This window comes from Sorex fumeus, unplaced genomic scaffold (genome assembly GCF_029834395.1).
Source record: "Sorex fumeus unplaced genomic scaffold, SorFum_2.1 ptg000047l, whole genome shotgun sequence".
Taxonomy (NCBI): domain Eukaryota; kingdom Metazoa; phylum Chordata; class Mammalia; order Eulipotyphla; family Soricidae; genus Sorex; species Sorex fumeus.
Window position 1 is genome coordinate 8,264,294 of NW_026606104.1, and position 21,450 is coordinate 8,285,743.

General features: G+C 43.1%; 1 protein-coding gene across 1 annotated transcript in view; it reads left to right on the forward strand.

Annotated features, from left to right (window-relative positions):
* Positions 1 to 21,450, forward strand: part of DIPK1A (divergent protein kinase domain 1A) — a 108,015-nt gene that overhangs the window by 79,229 nt on the left and 7,336 nt on the right. Inside the window, exon 3 of the mRNA XM_056123729.1 lies at positions 15,648 to 15,755. Within this exon, the coding sequence (XP_055979704.1) occupies positions 15,648 to 15,755 (108 nt within the window). The remainder of the gene's footprint in view (positions 1 to 15,647; positions 15,756 to 21,450) is intronic.

Below are 21,450 nucleotides of genomic sequence, written 5' to 3' on the forward strand. Positions count from 1 at the left end.
TATATCCAGTGGTCCTTCATGATTTTTTTTAATTTATTGAATCACCGTGAGAACAGTCACAAAGCCTTTCAGTTCATGTCTTGGTCAGTCATACAATGATCAAACACCTGCCCCTTCACCAGAGCACATTTTCCACCACCAAGAACCCCAGTATGCCCCCCCCCTCACCCACCCCCTGCCTGTGCGGCAGATTTCCACTTTACTCTCTCTCTCTCTCTCTCTCTCTCTCTCTCTCTCTCTCTCTCTCTCTCTCTGTTGATCACATTCAATATTATGACAAAAGACCCAACATTGTTATTTGGAATTTTCCCCAACATTCAGACCTGCCACAAAGACATCATTAGAAAATTTGTTTTCTATTGCTGATTATGAAGAGCATATGATGTAGTGTGGCCATGCGAATTTGGATTTCTGATATTTTAGTAATAAACCTAGAGGGATTACTGCCAGAAGCCCCTGGGTTCTGAGATTGGTATGTGTGCCTCTGGGATCTTGGTCGGACCTTCATGATTATGGTGTGCATACATATTTTAACATAGAATCAATAAAAGTTGAAATACTTTCTAAATCTTGTTAAAATCACTGAAAAGATTTAATTCTGATTCCTAGGTACTGGTAAAACTCAGCAGGAGAGCTCTTGCCTTGTGTGTGTGACTTTCTGTTATATATATATATATATATATATATATATATATATATATAAAGAAGGAAGGATGCTGAACAAGTTTATTTAATACTAAACAAACATAAATATTTTTCTAAGGGTAATCTTACTAGCTAAATTGAAGTAGAGTTTCTGGTGGCCTTTATGTGTGAGGCTACTTCTCTTTTATCACATCATGTTTATTGTAATCTGGAGACAGGTGATATCATTGTCATCATAAACACCAATTGTGTAAAGCAATAAAGACACGAAAGGGTTAACCCAGTTTAAAAGAAACTAGCTATAAAACACCATGCATTTTAGTTGTGTGTTAACACTCCAGTAGAACTGGAGAGACAGATAAGACATCTCCCCGCCCTGAAGATAAGAATAGTATCAGGAGTACACAGAAGATGTGGAAAAATAAAGAGCACATAACAGACTGGGTGTAGGGATGGTTAGATTTAGAAGAAGAAAAAAGGGAAAAGAACAAATAGGATGTCCAATTAGGTATGAATTGTAATAAAAAGAGTCTAAGAATGTCCCGTGTATTGCCAATCAGCAGTGTATACTTATCTCATACAATTGGACAGTCCTGGCTGAGAATGTCCCCAGAGGACTTGCTCAAAGGAGTTTTGCTGAATTTTAAAGATGGGATCATTTGAGACATCAAGAAGTGTGCATGCTTCAAAGATAGGAAATAATGCTACAGTCTGTTACCACATGACCTGCAGAAGCAAAACCAGAGAAGGCCATTGCATATCCTGTTCAGCTTGCCCTATAGCCTTGGGGCAGTGGAGAAGCTTTTAGCAGGGAAGAGTGTAATCAGATTTGTCTCAGAATTTCGCCAGCTGTAGAATAGAGGATGGACTGGGAACTATCCTTCAGAAACAGAGAGAGCAGTTTGTGGTTGTAGTAATTCAGGCACAAAGCATTGCGGGTTTGCAGTGTTCTCCTGGCTTGGGGAGTAGATGGGTGGCTTCAGAAGATAGTTAGGAAATAAACTGATTGTTGACACTTGGTGACCAGTGTGAGGTGGTGAGAAAGCAGTTTAGGACAACTCCCCATTTCCTCCCTCAGCGGCCTGGATGGGTGATGGCACCTTTCACTAAAGTGGGGAACAAAGGAACTGTACCTTGTAGGAGACAGGGGACAGTGAATTCAGTTTGGATAGGGAGAATGTGTCCAGTGGTTTGTCAGGGGAGCCAGGAGAGGAGCAGGAAGCACTTAGATACTTAGGACAAGATCTGAGCAGGAATCAAGAGTCCTGTGAACCATTGGAATAAATGCCACCCATGTCTTTATACAGAGAACTCAAAATAGAACAGAACCTTGGAAGGCAACAGTATCTAGGCTCGTTAGAAAGAAAATGCCACAGGGTAAACTCATAAGTGGCCAAAGAAAAGGGCGAACAGAAGGAAATAAGCATTTAGAAAAAAAAATATTTTGGTAGGGGGAAGTGTACCTGATGTTGCCCCCTGCTCTGTGCTGGGGGTGAAGGGCGGGTATCACTCCTGGCAGGGTTTGGCCTGAGTCTTCTGTATGCTCAGCATGCATCCCAGCCCTCAGCGCTATTTCTCTGACCCTAAAAAAGTTTATAAATTGTGTTTTCACAAGGACAGACACCAAAGAGAGGTTAAATAAAGAACTGGAATTTGCAATTATGAGCTTATTATCACAGTGTTATTTGTATTTTCAGAATGTATTAGGGTCAGAAATAAATATTTTGGAATTAAGTTTGGATGGGAAGGGCCAGACACTTGCCTTGTACACAGAGGTCCAGGTTTGATCTCCTATATCCCATGTGGTTTCCCAAGCCCACCACAAGTGATCCCTGAGCTCTGAGCCAAGAGTAACCCCTGAGCACCACTGGGTGCTCCTCCCACCCACCCCTGCCAGTCTGGATGGGAGACATGAATACTGACAGCAGATATTAAGTACTATTCTAGAAACTGCTAGGAAATCTGTTGGCTTTATTTTCATTTTCTTGAAGTGGTGAAATGCATATAACATTTACTTAACATCTTAACTATTTTGGGTATTTGGTTTGCTTATTTTTCAGTTGTCAAAGTATAATCAGCATATATACAGAGTTTACATACACTTTCATATCTGTCAACTCTCTGTGATGTGATGACTTGTTATGCGTCGTCATTGGGATAGGATATCTCCAAGTGTGAATCAGCATGACCATCACCTATATATTTACCTTTTCTTACTTTCTTTTCTCTTTTCTTTTTTTGGGGGGAGGAGGGAAAATGAGGACATTACTTTTTTTAAGCTTTCACAAAACGTGGTATAACTTAGATAGTAAAGTGGTATATAACAGTGCAATACTTAGTTTATTTTACTTAGCATTATGCCCCCAATTCCATCTATGTCATTGCAAATGACAGGATTTCCTTCTTTTTTAAGACTAATTAATATTTGTGTGTGGTAGACTGTTTATTCAGTTGTCGTTGGATACCTACATTGTTTGTACACAGTGGCTATTGTCAGAGGTACTGCAGTAAGCTTGAGAATAAGATACCTCCTTGAGATAGTACTTTTGTTTCTTTTGGCTATCCACCCAGAAGTGGGATTGCTGGATCATATGATATTCCTGTTTTTAATTGTTTGAGAAAACTCCATGCTGTTTTCCCTAGTACATCTTAACCGTTCTTACGTTTGCCGTTCGTTGTACATGTCCAGTTGTCCAGTGCATTCACACTGTTACGTATCTAATCTCCCTATAACAGAAATCTGACCAAGAATCAGAAAAGGGTATTGGATTCAGCTTTGGGAGATGGTAGGAATCCAGGAATTTATCCATTTCTTCCAGGTTCTCGTGTTTCGTGGCATACAGACTTTCAAAGTAGTCTCTGACGATCTCTTGAATTTCTTTAGTTTCTGTTGTGATATCCCCATTCTTATTTCTGATTCGATTTATTAGGGTTCTCTCTCTCTGTTTCTTTGTGAGTGTTGCTAGTGGTTTATCTATCTTATTTATTTTCTCGAAGAACCAGCTCTTGGTTTCATAGATCTTTCGGATTGTTTCTTTGTTTTCCATGTCGTTGATTTCTGCTCTAAGTTTTATGACATCTGCAATTGTTTGTTCATTGCAGCACTCTTTACAATAGCCAGAATCTGGAAAAAACCTGAGTACCCAAGAACAGATGACTGGTTAAAGAAACTTTGGTACATTTACACAATGGAGTACTATGTAGCTGTTAGAAAAGATAAAGTTATGAAATTTACATACAAGTGGTACTACATGGAAAGTATCATGTTAAGCGAAATGAATCAGAAAGAGCGGGATAGACACAGAAAGATTGCATTCATCTGGGGAACATAAAGCAACAAAAAGGGAGACTAACACCCAGGAATGGCTGAGATTGGTACCAGGAATTTTGCTCCATGAATGGAAGGCCAGCCACATGTTCTAGGTGAAAAGGAAGCTCAGATAGAGAAGAGAGCACCAAATGAAGGGTGTTGTGAGGACCCTCCCAGGATTGGAGAAGCATGTTAAAAGTAGTCTATAGACCAAACATGATTGCCACTCAATGCCTCTCTTGCAAAACACAGTACCCAAAAGAAGAGAGAGAGAACAAGGGGGAATACCCTGCCACAGTGGCAGGATGGGACCGGGGGGATGGGGGGTGGGGGGGGATGCTGGGACCCGTGGTGTTGGATGACGGGCACTGGTGGAGGGATGGGCACTTGATCATTGTATAACTGAAACCCAAGCACAAAATTTGTAAGCCTATAACTGTACCTCATGGTGTTTCACTAATAAAAAAAAAAAAAGGGTATTGGAGAGATTAGTGGAAGGACCAGGTTTATTTATGCATGTGGACCTGGCTAACACCAAAATGGGCTGAGTTCATTCAGTTCACACAGATGACAGGATTTTCTTCTTTTTTAATATTTGTGTATGTGTAGGAGGCACAAATATGTGTTTTTTTATGTAGGTTAGATATAGAAGTAACCAATTCGATGGGAGAAGTTTTGTCATCTAACATATACAATGGCTGCTGGTATATGATCAACCATGAACACATTCTAAGTTCCACACAGAATCTGTTTCTGTGGCTCCATTCTATTCTGGCTCAAGCAACCACATGGGTCTGGCTCTTCTGCTTCGTTCTGGTCCTAACTTTCTGAATTATGATCTGTTCATCTTTGCTCAGCCTCTTGGTCCTGTCCCTAATTTCCACTTCTGCTCCTACTTTTCCCAATACATCCTGAACTTTGCCTCTTACAAATTGAAACTCTACCCTTAACCGCAACTTCCCATTTCCCTTCCACCCTGTCTCTGGCACCCACTGCTCACTCTGCTTTCAGTTTCTAGGAATCTATTTTAGTTACCTCATAGAAATGAAGTTGTGGCATAGTTGACTTACTCTACTTACCGTAAAATCCTCAGAGTTCATCCACACAGGGTGCCATGTGTCAAAATTAGCCTCCTTTTTTCTGGGGTGGGGTCAGGGGTTAATACCCAGTGCTCAGCGGCTGTTCCTGCCTCTGTGCTCACCAATGACCCCTGCCAGTGCTAGGAGAATTCAAACCAGGTCCAGAAGAATGCAAGTCAAGTGTCTTAGGCTTTGCACAGTCTTTCCAACTCTAGCTGCCTCTTGAAGACTGAATAATGTTACTGTCTACATATATATACCACATTTTTTAAATCAATTTGTCTATTTTTTTAAATTTTTTAAATATTTATTCCAAGGATTCTTTTTTTTTTTTTTTTTTGCTTTTTGGGTCACACTCGGTGATGCACAGGGGTTCTTCCTGGCTCTACACTCAGGAATTATTCCTGGCGGTGCTCAGGGGACCATATGGGATGCTGGGAATTGACCCCAGGTCAGCCGCATGCAAGGCAAATGCCCTACCCGCTGTGCTATTGCTCCAGCCCCCTCAATTTGTCTTTTGAGGAATCCTTGGATTGCTTCCACCTTTTGACTAGGAAATTATGTTAAACTGACCAGTCCAACTTGGTCATGCACCTTAGATTTGGGGGAGGGGGGTGCTTCCAAGTAGTTCTCAGGTGGTTTGGGGGCCCACTGACAAGACTGGTGGTTCAAGGCCTGCAGAGGGACTGCTGCTGGGGCCCTGCAGTGCCAGGAATCCCTGGGCCACCAGAGGGGTGCTGTGTGGGGGGAATCATGTTCCAGGAATTGAAGTGTGGGCCAAATACCAGCTAGGCATGTGCTCTGATTGCTGTACTATCTCCCAATTCCAGATTTTTAAGGTTGGTGGGATGCTGGGATTCAACCCAGGGCCTCCCCTCTCCCTCCCAAAGAAAAAAATCTGTTTTCTAATTAACACAGGCTCAGCAGTGGATCAAGTGGGATCACAGTTACATAGTTGAGGTCACATGCAGTAGCTCCCTCTGGAGTACAGACCGCTTATTACCACAGCTGCGCATGTGTGCGCTCCTGCCTAAGGTTGCTCCACACCCAGACTGTAAACTTTTGTGTTTGGTTTGTTTTGGTTTGGGGCCACACCCAGGGCTTGCTCCTGGCTACTCAGGAGCTACTCCCAGCAGTGCTCAGGAGACCATACCAGGGATTGAACCTGGGTCAGCCACGTGTAAGGCAAGTGTCCTCCCCACTGTACTGTCACTCTGACCCAAGATTGTAAACTTAAACCCACAACCTTCACATTCTATATGTGCTGAAAAAAATTTAAGTCAAATACAGACATTATACCAGAAGGAAGACTGGAGTTGGTTGGTGTATGCATATGTATGTCTGTGGACAGAGGAGGGAGAGCTGTACACTATGGATGGCCGAGAGGAAGGAATCAGGAAAAAGAATAAAAAATTGGAGATACCTCATGTGTTCAGAAGTCAATGAAAATTTATAACAACCCTTGTAGGTGCTGATTAAAGATGTAGAGGATTTTCAGGTATATTAAGAACCTAGTTGTGCTCCTTTTCCTAAGTAAGAAACATCAGTTTCTAATGTTTATGTGAAATACCTTTTTTAAAACCTGAATCGTAGAATTTTATTTAAAACCAAATACTACACATCAATTTATTGTTACTACCCCTATGGTAAGGTTTCCATAGTGCCTGGAATAAATCCTTCAGCACAAAGGGGCTTTGTAAAATTTAGCTGAAGAGCGACATCTTCTGGTACTTTGAGGTTTTGTGCCAGCCAAGGGATTATATGCCAGAATCATGATGATAAAAATCTTAGAACCAGAAAACTCTTGAGTGTTTTGTGCTGAGTGTCACGTTGTAACGTTGGACATGCTTTGTAATCACTATGGTCTTGTTTAAGTTTAGAAGATTGTATTACTGACAGCGATTATAGTTTGTGTATTTCGCCATGCTTGGAAAAGGAAGCAAGACAGTACGTGGCAGACCACCCTGATCCAGGCCTGGGGGAGATTGGCTTTTGGTTGGTGATAGAGACCACAAGTGGCAGAGCCTGTTCTCAGTGACTACCTCATTGATGCAGTGTTGGCTCGAGGCCTTTGCACAAAACAAGAATCTGATTCTTGTAGCTGAACACTATTCTGGTCTTCTCTGCTTACTTAACAGTTTACTCATAAGACGCCAATTTGTTCTCACAGTTTTAGGTATCAGGGAAAAGCATTGATTATGTTCTGAAGCTTTAAAATCTAATTGTATTTTTTAATTTAAATTTAATTTTTTTTTTACTTTTAATTCCCATCTCCTTTTCCCCTTGTTTCTGCTGTTGTCCTTGATGATCCTGAAATGACCAGAGATTATGCCCCCTGATTATAGTGCTTATATGTGAGGTTATGTGCTTAACATTTGTGCTGGCCAGGGTTGCATTCTTTAGTTATGGCACTTGAGCACCATGTGGCAGAGTGGGGGCTGGGGACGTGGGGGAGTGTTTGGGGGCCATACCAAGCAGTACTCAGAGAATACTTTGGCTTGGTGCTCAGGGGACCATTTGTATTGGTCTTGGAGGGGTCCAACAAAGACCAACTATTTGGAAGGTAAGCAGTGTACCCCTGCACTATCTCTTGAGCCTTTGAGCACATTTTAGTAGAGGTACAGCCTTGGTACAGCTAAGCCACTGTCACCATACTCGGGCATGTGATGCAGTGCCAAGCACTGAACATACTCGTCTGAGTGGTCTCAGGCTTACAAAGCAGGTGCTTCTGCTGCTGAACCATCCCTGGGCCCCACCACTGTATCTTTTTGATGAGGGAAGGGACCGCGCAAGTGGTGGCGAGGCCATCCTGATTATATTTGCCTATCCTGGCTAGCAGTTCAACACTCAGGCCCCAGGATGCACTGCTGCTCAGGCCCTGCGGGGATGGGATCCCCCGGGGCCACCATGATGGTGTTGGGGACCTCCAGGGTTAAAACCAGTGAAATTTGAGAGAATCCAGGTTGGTTGCATGCTAGGCATGGGTGCTAATCTTTGTACTGTCTCTCAGCCCCACCACCAGTAACTTTTTTTATGGGAGTTATTTGCTAAGTATTTCTCTAATGCTTAAAAACCAAACTGTGCTATCAGCTGAGGGGAAGGAGAAGTTCAAAGACATTTGTGACCAATTATCTTACCTTCATATCATCTCTCTGCAAGAAGATAATATTAATTAAAAGGATATTAGACTTGGGAGTCTAATAAGGGAGGAAGAATTCAGGCCCAGGAAGGAGGTGCACAGCTTCAAGATTACTCATCAGAAGGTGGGTGTTTTGAAAGGGCAATTTTTAAATCTTGGGGCAAAATTAAGGCAAGAGTGTTTCTCAAGATTCAGGAGCCAAAGATCAAGACAGTTGAAGGGAATAAGTCTTAAATTCAGTTCTCAAAGTTTTCTCTAATAGGATGACCTACTTCTCGCTAAAAGCCCAGAGTAAAGTTCATTCATTCATACAACAAATGTTGCTTGTACACTTGTGGTTATGTGTCAGGTGTTGGACAAAAGTCTAAGGAAACAAAGGTAAATCTTGGTTGGTGTCAAGGGAATAAATGTGACCAGAGGCCATGTGGAGCTCCAGGGACTAGCATCTCACCAGCCTAATCATTATTATTATTATTAGGTTGGAGCGATAGCACAGCAGGTAGGGCAACCCAGATTTGATTTCTCCGCCCCTCTCAGAGAACCCAGCAAGCTACTGAGAGTATCCTGCCAGCACAGCAAAACCTGACAAGGTCCCCGTGCTGTATTTGATATGCCAAAAACAGTAACAACAAGTCTCACAATGGAGACATTACTGGTGCCCACTTGAGCAAATTGATGAACAACAGGACAGTGCTACAGTGCAATTTATTATTATTATTATTATTATTGGGCTGGAGCGATAGCACAGCGGGTAGGGCGTTTGCCTTGCACGCAGCTGACCGGGCCAACCCGAGTTTGATTCCTCCGCCCCTCTCCGAGAGCCTGGCAAGCTACCGAGAGTATCTCACCTGCATGCAAAGCCTGGCAAGCTCCCCGTGACGTATTCGATATGCCAAACACAGTAACAACAAGTCTCACAATGTTACTGGGCCCGCTCGAGCAAATCGATGAACAACGGGAGGACAGTTATGATGATGATGATGATGATGATGATGATGATGATGATGATGATGATGATTTGATGGCAGAGGAGATTAGACCACAGCTGGCTATATTCAGAGCTTACTCCTGGCTCTGTACTCAGGCATCACTCCTGGAGGTGCTCAGAGGCTGGCGCTAGAGATTGAACCAAACTGGGTTCAGCTGCTTGCTACAAAGCAAGCATCAACACCCCCTAGTCTATCTCTCCAGCTCCTCACCTGGTCTTAATGGTTTAATAATTAAACCTGTTTAGCATGTTCCTCCCAAGTTACATAATTCTTACCTCAGTGGTTAAACACATAGGTTACGGACTATATGGGTGCAGGTTGCGATACCACCGCTAACTTTCTCGGTAGCTTTCTTTATCTCTCTCTAATTTCTTATTCCATAGTTTCTTATAAGTGAAGAAGAGATATATGTATTGCTTCTTTCATGATCAGGTTGTCAGGATGACAGAGATTAGGTGGAAAGTTCTCAACAACATTGAAATATAGGAAAAATATGACAAACAGTCCTGTGCTTCCATCCATGTAGTTAATCTAATCTTTTGCTGTATTTGCTTCATTTTTTTTTAAAGAAAAAGCTTACAAGTGTAATTGAAACTGTCCCCATGTTCTTCTTCCTCCTCAGATGTAATCACCATCTTAAATATGGTGTGTATGAGTATGTTTTCGTACTTTCACAATATGTATATGGGTACACAAGCAATATATAGTATAACTTGCACATTTCTAAACTATAAATGATAGTACGTGCATATTCAAAATTTTTTACTACATTTTCAACATTTTTCCATGTTAACACATATAGGCTGAATTCTCTCATTTTAATTATTGTATAGTATTTTATTATGACTGCCACAATTTATTCAGCCATTCTCCTATTGATGAACACTTGTTTTGTTACCCATTTTCTGTGCTTACAAGGAATACTGCATTCTTAGAGTGAGAGAGATAGTACAGAGGGTAGGGTACTTGCCTTGCATGCAGCTGTCCCAGATTCAATCCCTGGTATCCTCTGAACCTGCCAGAATTGAGTCCTGAGTACAGAGCCAGAAGTAACCCCTGAGTGCCAGTGTGTGCAGCCCCAAAGTGAAAACAAACAAAAAGAAATACCGTTCTAGACAGTACCCAGAGGGTTTTGTGATATTTGAACTTATAAATAATATGTATTCTGGGACTGGAGAGATAGTACAGTGGGTAGGGCATTTGCCTTGCATGCAGCTGACCCAGGTTTGATCCCCAGCACCACATATGATCCCCTGAACCCCAATATGCATGATTTTTGAGCAGAGAGTCAGGAGTAAGCCCTGAGCACTGCTGGTTGTGGCCCCCCAAATCAGACAAAAGATATATGTGTATTATATATAATGTGTGTGTATTTGGTCATTCAAATGCCAGAATATATCTCATAAATATTGGTCTTCATTCAGTTCCCAGTTCACAGCTCCTCAAACCCTGAGTTTCCTAAGTGTTGAGAGTATTAAAGGTATCTCTTGTTATTCTGAGGTGGCTTTTGGAAAACATAAGATAGGAGCTGGTTACCATGGAAACCAAAAGGCACTGGAAGTGGAATTAAGAGGCTGGGAGAAGAGAGGGACCAGAGCAAAGGTTCACAGACTTATTTGACCTACCACCTCCTTTTCAGGAAAAAAAAAATTACTCAGCACCCATATGGAAAGCTCCCTTCTTTAGGTAAAATCACAGTAAGCTTCACCCTGCCCCCAGCACCTGAAATGTCTGCTCTTAGACTGGGCTAATAATTCTGGGCTAGAGATTGAGTTTAGTTGCCAGTAGCCAGTGTATTCATCATGCCTAAGGAATGAGACCTCCATAAAAACCCGAAAAGAGGGAAGAGCTTCCAGGGGAGAGATGAACATTTCAAAGACTTGTTCGGGATGAGAGCATGGTGGTGTCACACCTTCTCCAGCGCTTCTCTTCCTACAGGTCGTTCCAGAAAGATTCCCTTTGTCATGAGTCCATGATCATGAGTAAACAGGTTTCTTGAATTCTCTGAGTCACTCCCACCAATTCATCGTAACTGGGGAGGGTGTCCTGGGAACCCATAATCTTCCCTCTTAAGCTGAGATGCGCCGGGCTCTGATGTAGAGCACGTTATACATGGAGTCTGACCTGTCTGCTGGTAGACAGTACCATGGAGTGAAGCTGAGCCTGAATTCTTAGACGCATCTGAGAAGCCTGTTGGTATGGGGAAGCTTCCATAGTGACAGTTGGGATTAGCTGCTGGGAGATCTGTAGAGCCTCTTGGACTATTGTCCCTGTACTCACAAATTTCTTTTTGGAGGGTGGGACATTTGAGTCATACCCGGTAGTGCTCAAGGCTTACTCCTGGCTCTGATCTTAGGGATCATTCCGGGTGGGGCTCCGGGGACCATTTGGGGTGTCAGGGATTTAACCCTAAGTGGCCACATGCAAGGCGAGCATCCTGCCTACTGCACTTTGCTCTCACTCCTTGTCTTGAGTTTTTATTTTCATTTTGTTCACTTTTCTCAACCTAGTCTTCATAAGTCTTGTTTTTCTTTTTCTTATTTTTGGGCCACACCTGGCAATGCTCAGGTACCTAGAAATCACCCCTATAGTGCTCAAGGGGACTATATAAGATGCCAGGGTCTGAACCCAGGTCAGCCTCATACAAAGCAATTGCCTTACCCACTGTACTGTCTGTCCAGCCCAAAACCCTTTTAAGTAGTGTGTTATTTTTTTCACCCCCAGAGATGGTCAGGAGTTACTCCTGGCTCTGTGCTCAGGGATCACTCTTGGCAGTGCTTTAGTGGAACATATGGGATTCTGGGAATGAAATCAGGCTGGCTGCATGCAAGACAAGTACCGTGCCCACTGTACTTTTCTCTTCTGTTAAATCTTATTGTGTTATGTTTGTCTGCCTCCTATTTTATTTTACTTTGCTTTATTCATAATGTGGGTTTAATCTTTGGTATTTTTTTTAATATTTGACTTCCACTAGCTTATATTTATTTTCTTCTATAGTTTTTTTTTTTTTTGGTTGGTTGACTTTGCATTTTGGTGCAAACTCAGTGCTTGGGGATTACACCCAGAATTTCCTCAGAGGACTTTGCTGTACCAGGCACCAAACTAGGGGCTAATGCATGCAGAACATTAACTCGGCCCAGTGAGCTCTCTCCAGCCTTCATTTCCTTCTGTTGTTTTGCTCTCATTTCTTCTGTCATAAAGTCTTATTTTATTTTTTTTTCTTTTTTTTTTTTATTTATTTATTGAATCACTGTGGGAAAGGTTACAAAGCTTTCAGGTTTATGTCTCAGTCATGCAAATATCAAACACATTTCCCTTTACCAATACTTATTTTTTACCATGAAGAACCCCAATAAAACCCCACCCCCCACCCCTCCCCGTCCCTGTGAGGCAGATGAATTCTAGTTAACACTCTATCTGCTTTGATTAGATTCATTGTTTCAATAAAAGATTCACCACTATTATTTAGAGTTTACCCCCCCCCCCAAATCAGACATGCTGAAAAAGCATTGTGAAGTGATTTGCTTTCTACGGCTGGGTTCAAGAATTAAATGTTGGTTTTGGATTTCTGCTCTTTTACCTATTGACCCTGGAAGTATTTCTACTGAAAGTCAGATAGTTAAGAAATTGGTTTCTGTGTTCTGGAGTCCTGGCCGTGCTGGAGAGCCGCTCGCGGGGGGCAACCGGTGGCCTCGGTAGGGCGTGAAGGGCGGAGCGAAACGCCCCCCTTCCCATGAGGTTTTAGTCGCCCCCACACTCCCGGCTCATACCTGCTGTCCACAAGGCTCCCATGTGGCCGCCATCTTTCTTTCCAGAGAGGAGAGGGCGAATGGGGCAACACCCTTTCCCCTCCGGCAGACTTGATGGCCTGGATCAACGCATAGTCCGTTCACTTTTCTGCTCCAAGCTGCTGGGTTCTGCATTAAGTCCTTGTGCTTCTGGGGCCATGGCCGTGCTGGAGAGCCGCTCGCGGGGGGCAACTGGTGACCTCGGTAGGGCGTGAAGGACGGACCAGAACGCCCCCCTTCCCATGAGGTTTTAGTCGCCCCCACACCCCCGGCTCATACCTGCTGTCCACAAGGCTCCCATGTGGCCGCCATCTTTCTTTCCAGAGGGAGGAGGGCGGAAGGGAGCAACACCCTTTCCCCTCTGGGCAGAAATGATTGCCTGGATTAACGCATAGTCCTTTCACTTTTTTGCTCCAAGCTGCTGGGTTCTGCATTAGGTCATTGTGCTTCTGGGGCTGTGGCCGTGCTGGAGAGCCGCTCGTGGGGGCAACTGGTGGCCTCGGTAGGGCGTGAAGGGCGGACCGAAACGCCCCCCTTCCCATGAGGTTTTAGTCGCCCCCACACTCCCGGCTCATACCTGCTGTCCACAAGGCTCCCATGTGGCCGCCATCTTTCTTTCCAGAGAGGAGAGGGCGAATGGGGCAATAAAGTCTTATTTTAAAGCATTTCATTAAGTGCTTTGAGTTCATAGTGACATGACAACATTTTTTCTGGAAAACATATGCAGACCTGACACTTGCTTTTCCTATTTGTTTCCTCCTTTTTCTTATAGACTCGGTAGATCTCATGCTTATTTTTTTTTCAATTAGTACTCACTACTTGAAGGTTCTTCCTCAGCCAGCAGGAAGCAACTGGAACAGTAAGCTAAGCTAGTAGTGAAGCTGCTTTGCCCCAGAGTTTGTGTGTGTGAGAAAGAGGGAAAGATGAGACAGAGAGACAGCTTGGTTAAGCCTGTGTGTTTCCACCTGGCAAGATAGTGCAGTAGGTAAGGCGCTTGCCTTGCATACAGCTGGTTTTGGCCATGACCCTGGTTCAGTCTCTGGCACCACACATATTCCTATAATCACCACAAGGGGTCACTCCTGGGCACTGCCTAATGTGGCCCGAACCCCTCCCCAAATGGCCTATATATTGTCCCACAGTAGTTAACATCCCACCAGTGATTCTCAGCTAACTGAGCAGTCAGTTCAGTTCAAGGGCCAGAAGATACTGTGCTGTTCCCTGCAGTGCCTGGGATACTCAAGTCACCCTGCAGTGTGAGGGCCTCCACAGGCAAACTGGGCAGTGCTCAGAGTCCCCCAGAGCAGCACCTGGCAATGCTTGGGGGACCATGGGATGCCGAGAATCAAATCAGGTCAACACATGCTAGGCACACGCTCTAACTGCTATATCCCAGCCCCAACAGGTAACATTTTAAAAGCATTTTATTATTCAGCCCTGCCTTGTTCTGATACTTCATGATGCCCGTTAGAATCTTAGATGTTCCTATCTGTTGTGCCCCTTAAACCTTCATTGTAGGACCTGTGAGATCACTCAGGGGTGTATATAGAAGGACCCACATTTTTAATCCCTGCCACCTCATTCCCTACACCTCCACCCCAGTACCACTGGGTGTAGCCCCGACGACCCCACACAGCCCATAGAGCCGAGCAACTTTGCATTTCAAGACCTAAGCATTGAGCTGTCTGACCCAGCTGCTGAGTATCATGGGAGTGCCTCCTAATCTCTCCACATACCTAAGAACAAACAAACCAAAAAAACTCCACTGTCAGCCAGGAAGATGGTTTTGCCAACTTTGTTGAGAAGGGAGGTCACAGCAGAAATTCAATCTCTGCATTTTTTCTGGGCTCACTGAATTTGCAAGGCCTCCTCTTTCATTGTGCCTTAGTTAAGGTTACATTGGAATCTTATCAAGATTGTTTCTTTTTCTCTTTCTTGTTTTTGGTTAATCTCAAGAATGAACAGAAGTCAGGTAATATGATATTTTAAAAACTATCTTAATATTGGTTTTGTTTTCAGGCCACAACCAGTGGTGCTCAGGGCTTACTCAAGAATTACTCCTGATTTTGCTCAGAGGACCATATGGGGTTCTGGGGATTAAACCCAACCCAGGTCATCTGCATGCAAGACAAAGGTGTACCTGCTGTACTATCTCTCCAACCACAGTTCCCTTATTATCTTCAGCTTTACGGTTTTTTTAAAAACTTATTTTAAAAGCAGGGCCCTTTTACTTGGCAAAAATTGGTACCCTGTGTGCTAATGAAGGAGAATGGTTTTAAAATTCTGTGCTTTCTCTGGTCATGATAAGCTCTCTGTCATGATTCAGTTAGCAAGTAATGGAAGCTAGATACAAATTCAAATCTGTCCAAATCCTTATGTCTTGAGTCTGCTGGCTGAAAAGACAGTACAGCAGATAAGGTGCTCTTAGCTTGTGTACAGCCAACCTGGTTCAATCCCCTGCACCACATATGGTCCCCTTAGCCCTGCCAGGAGTGACCCCTTAGTACAGATCCAGGAGTAAGCTCTGAGCACGGTCAGGTATGCCCCTTCACCCCTTCCCCTCTCCCACACACACACACACAAAAATGTTGAGTCTTCATGATAATTTTCTCTCTTAGAGTATAGAGATGTCTCTGTTTCTTAATTTTCTTTTTATGAGCATTTTTTCACTAACTAATTTTTATTTCCTGGTTTTAGTGTGACAAGTACAAGACTGGAGTTATTGATGGTCCTGCATGTAATAGCCTTTGTGTTACAGAAACTCTTTACTTTGGAAAATGTCTGTCCACCAAACCCAACAATCAGGTATGGACATTGTAAATAAACCTTTCATATGATAGTGTATTTTATTTATTTTTTAAAAATTTTATTTGCTTCTGGTTATTTTATCTAAGATTTTATTTTAAATTTTATTTTATTTTTATGAAGTAGTTCAGAATTGGGCTGCAGCGATAGCACAGCGGGTAGGGTGTTTGACTTGCATGTGACCGACCCAGCTGACTGGAGTTCCATTCCTCCGTCCCTCTCGAGAGCCCAGCAAGCTACCGAAAGTGTCTCACCCACACGGCAAAGCCTGGCAAGCTACCCGTGACATATTCGATATGCCAAACACAGTAATAACAAGTCTCACGATGTTACTGGGGATGAACAACGGGAGGACAGTGACAGCATGACAGTGACAGCTCAGAATATTTGATTACATTTAATATTTTAACACTAATCCCACCACCATTATCCCTTCCCACCACCATATCTTGGATGTTTCAATCTCGAACCCCAACCCCTGCCCCAAAGTAGAATGAAAATAATTTATTTTTTATTGTTTGTTGGGCTGGAGCTATAGCACAGCAGATAGGGCGTTTGCCTTGCACACAGCCAATGTGGCTGACCCGAGTTTGATTCCTTCGCCCCTCTCGGAGAGCTCAGCAAGCTACCGAGAGTATCTCGCCCGCACGACAAGCCTGGCAAGCTACCTGTGACATATTCTATATGCCAAACACAGTAACAATTGTCACAATGGAGACGTTACTGGGCCCGCTCGAGCAAATCGATGAACAACGGGAAGACAGTGACAGTGATGAATAAACCACTGAAAATGCTCGAAAAAACTTTCCTTAGAGGAGAATGTGTAAAGATGGTTGCATTTCACCTAGGGGCCACTAAGCCCTTCTATAAGAGATTACTAATACGTTGTTAAGGGTTGAGCCTTGTGTGCTTATATAGTATAAGATCTTTTTTAAAAGCTTTTTTAATAGAAACACCTTGAGATACACAGTTACCTCTCTCTCTCTCTCTTTCTCTCCCCCTCTCTCTCTCCCTCTCTCTCCCACCCTCCTCTCTCTCCCCAGCCCACCCCACTTCTAGGCATTATGGTTTGCAGTATAGGTCCTTATAGGTTATCATGCATATCCCTTTACCTACTTTCAGCATTCAATTCTTGTCCAGAGTGATCATTTCCAACTATCTTTGTCTTAGTGTTTCTTTCTCTATCCTAACTGCCCCCCTCTACTTGTGGCAAGCTTCCAACAGTGTACCAGTCCACCCAGCCCTTGTTCTTTTTTTTTTAATTTTTTAAATTTAATTTTCATTAATAATTGTCGCTGGAGCGATAGCACAGCGGGTAGGGCGTTCGCCTTACACGCGGCCAACATGGCCGACCCGAGTTCGATTCCTCCGCCCCTCTCGGAGAGCCCGGCAAGCTACCGAGAGTATTCGATATGCCAGACACAGTAACAACAAAGTCTCCAATGGAGACGTTACTGGGCCCGCTCGAATTTTCATTAGGTTGTTCACATTGATTACATTCAATATTTCAACACCAATCCCACGACCATTACACCTTTCCACCACCATTATTTTGAATTTTCCCACCATCACTCAAGCCTGCCTGCAACAGGCAGATGCTTGATAATTTATTTTCTATTGCTTGTTATGAATATCATGAGATGTCATGCGGCCACACGCTCTTGAAATTCTAAGATTGTATAAATAATTGGGTCCAGAGACATCTCTGTAGTGAGCTAATACATTCTGAGATTCATTTGTGAGTCTCAAAATGGCACCCAGAGGCAGTTTGTGGGCATGACAGCCAGGACCCCAGGGGTGGGGAGACGGGGAGGGATGGCCCATCCCCGCCCTGGTCCCAAGTACCTGCGCTTTTCTTTTAGAAGTTTGTGTCTGCCAGAGTTAATGCACAGGGTTTGTGTCTGTCAGGGTTAATGCACATTTATGTGCATTAATGGCCTCTGGGTCAAGGCCATTAATGCACATAAATGGCACACAGAGGCAGTTCTTGGGCTTGACAGTCAGGTCCCCGAAGGGGTGAGGAGATGGGAAAGGATGGCCCGTCCCTGCCACCATGTGCCGGCCCTTGTTTCTACTGTCCTTGGGTATTAGTCTCATTCTATGTTCTTTTTTAAAATATCCCGCAAATTAGTGCAATCAGTCTCTTTCTGTCCAGCTCTTTCTGACTCATTTCACTCAGCATGATACTTTCCATGTCCATCAATTTATAAGCAAATTTCATTACTTCATTTTTCCTTGTGGCTGTATAGTATTCTACTGTGTATATGTACCATAGAGAGAAATATGTATATATATATATATATATATATATGGAGAGCCCGGCAAGCTACTGAGAGTATCCCACCTGCCCGCCTGCACAGGAAGAGCCTGACAAGCTCCCCGTGTCGTATTCAATATGCCAAAAACAGTAACGATAACATCTCATTTCCCTGACCCAGAAAGAGCCTCCAATCATTGGGAAAGACGAGTAAGGAGAGGCTGCTAAAATCTCAGGGCTGGGAGGAATAGAGACATTACTGGTGCCTGCTAAGTAAATCGATGAACAGTGGGATGACAGTGATACAGACCATATTGTTTTCCAAAAAAGATGAACCAACCAGCATTCCCACCAATGAATGAGAGTACCATTCTCTCTGCATCCACACCAGCACTAGTTGTTCTTGTTCTTTTTGATGTGTGCCAGTCACATCATAGTGTGAATTGATATCTCACTGTTTTGATTTTCATCTCCCTGAGATTCGTGATGTAGAGCATTTTTACCCAATACCCATCTGACAAGGGGTTAATAGCAAAGATATTTAAGGCACTGGTGGAATTTTACAAAGAAAAAAAAATCCATTAAAAAAATGGGGAGAAGAAATGAATAGAAACTCCCTCAGAGAAGAAATACAAATGACAAGAAGGCACATGAAAAAATGATAGTGAATTCTAATTTTACTGGGAGTGAAAGCATTATTGGAAAGACTCACTGGAAAAGCATAACAGAGGACCACTTAGATGTGAGTGTTTTTGCATCCCACCCCTCTTCCTCCTCCTCCTCAGAGTGTGAGAATGATATGGATGAAGACTCAGGATGATCTACTTTTCATGTTTTTTTTCTAGATTTATTATAAGAATACAGTAGATAGTACATATAACATACAAATATGTTAGTTAACTGTCATTGGTAAGCTCAGGTCACCAACAGACTTCTTGTAGAGTTTTGAAGGGATATTATCATAGATTTTAAGGGGTCAGGCCCCTCTCCCCTGTGTTGTTCAGGGGTCAACTATTTTTCAATTCTGTATGCTTTGATTCACTCTTCCAACAGATGATCATTAACTTCCTATTCCCAGTATATTCCAGACATGGTTGCTGGGAATAAAATATTAAAATAGTTAAATCTATTTTCTTTATGGATCTTACATTACCCCAGAAGAGTGGGGACCACAAACAGTTGATAGTTGGTAAATAAATAGGCAAAATGACTGCAAAATGTGGTGTGTTCTATGGGGTATGTTACACCTTTCTATGGGGTATGTTACAGGGCAGATTGGTGGAGAGTTGGGAATCAGGAGTCTGGAGATGTGCTATAGAGGAGGCAATGAGGGAAGACCTTTCTAACATTTGGGTCCATATGTGAATGAAGAATTAAATTACAGACATCGGTGAAGGACAGTGTAAGCTAGGGCACAAAAGAACTATAGAGGGTTGGAGCAATAGTCCACTGGTAGGGCATTTGCTATTGGCTAGTCTTCAATCCCTGGAACCTTGTATGGTCCCCTGAGTTGTCAGAAGTGATCCCTGAGCATAGAGGCAGGAGTAAGTCCTTGGCTGCCAGGGCTCTGTTTGGGTGGGTGCAGGGCTCACCCACCCCTCCCCCACCTAGGGTGCCCCAGACAGCGCAACCTTGGTCCAAAGTGGTCTGGAAGAATTTCTGCAACTTTTTGAATCTCTTTTGAGATTTATTTATGAGTCTCTGGGTATGGTCAGTGAATGAGCTTATTTGGTGCTGGAGGTAGTTTATGGCCCAGTAATAATAACTTTTAAAGTAGTGTTTAGTAAATCCCAAACAGAGGAACAGAGCCACAGCAGCAGAAAGCCTCCACACTCCATAATTGCCACCATGCTTCTGGTTGGATCCCATGGCTTGGAACAAGCATCATCAGAAATTAGCCTGTTGAAAAACTCAGATGTGGGTTTTGTGACTGAAATCTTCAGACTTACACGGAGTCAGGGATGGGCTACCTCTCCCATCTTCCTGTACTTCCAAAAGTCCTGGCAGTCACACACATGCCCCAAAGCCACTACCCAGTTAAAAACTTAACTCCAGCTATACCACCGCATTAAAAATTTTGGACTTCTTGGAGCACGTGGCCAAAAATGCAGCTGTACAACATCTCAAACTCTGTAACACTGGTAAACCAGGAGTAGCATACCAGATTGGATGAGATATAATATAGAAGACAACCAGTCTCATTTAACAAAATATAAACACAGAAGGCTTAACCAAGACAGTATCTTGGTAATCTCTCATACAAGGGTATAATGGTTCATGGTGAGATACAATAATTTTCACTAACGTTCTTCTAAGGAAACATATTTTGATCATTCTTTTAGCAAATTATTTATAATGAGAAATATAAGATAAGTTATTGAGGGCGTACTGTGGGGGCAGGCTTAAGGGGTGGTTAGGAAAATTGGAGATAATGAGAGTGGGAAGGTGCAATTGGTGTTGGTATGTTGAATGTCTGTAACAAATCATCAAGAGCAACTTTGTGTTTATAGTTTATATACATTTTATATAATCAGTGTTTATATAAAATGTAAGGGGAAATAAAATCGGAAAATTAATAAAGTAATATTTAATTTGACAGTATTAATTATCGTTAAGGTGTTTCTAAGGGGCTGGGACAGAGTACAGTGTTTGGGGTGTATTACTGACCAGTGCCCTAGCCAGGTTTGATTCCTGGACACTACATGGTCCTCCAAACATCTCTGGGTATGAGCCTGGGAAGCCCCAGAGCACACCCAGGGTGGCCCAAGTACCCCAGCACTTGCCGAGAATTTCCAGGGGCCCAGACCGCCTAACTACCACCTAAGAGCACCCTCACCCCCCACATCTGTCGCCCCCCAAAAATGAGGATTTCTGAAAAAAAAAAAAAGATCAACATTCAAGTGTGTCTGCTACATGCTCAGTACTGTGCTAGGGAGAGCCCATCAGAGTAAGACAGGCAAAACCATAGACTTAATGTGCCATGTTTTTCATGTGAGAGGAGACAATCTAGCTTTGCATCTTAAGGGACTAGAAAAAAACTGAAAGGAACAAATTAAAACCAAAGTTATCAGAAGGAAACAACGCAGATTATAATACAGATAAATAGAAAATACGAAGACAATGTTTATGAGAAATGGTCTCGTTCCTGATGTTCCATTCACTCTCAACGGGACAAACATCTCCGAATGCACCAGTTATGTGTACTTAGGTTGAGAAGTCAACATGACGGATGAACTGGCACCTGAGTTGTGCAGGAGGAAGAAAGTGGTTTGGAACGCCTTCAAGAGCGTTGAAGAAATAGCTAAGAGGACGAAGAACCTCCGACTCTGGGCACATCTCTTTGATTCCACTGTTCTTTCTGCATTAACATATGCCTCAGAGACCTGGGCCCTATGCAAACAGGATGAGAACTCTATTCAGGTCTCCCAAAGAGGAATC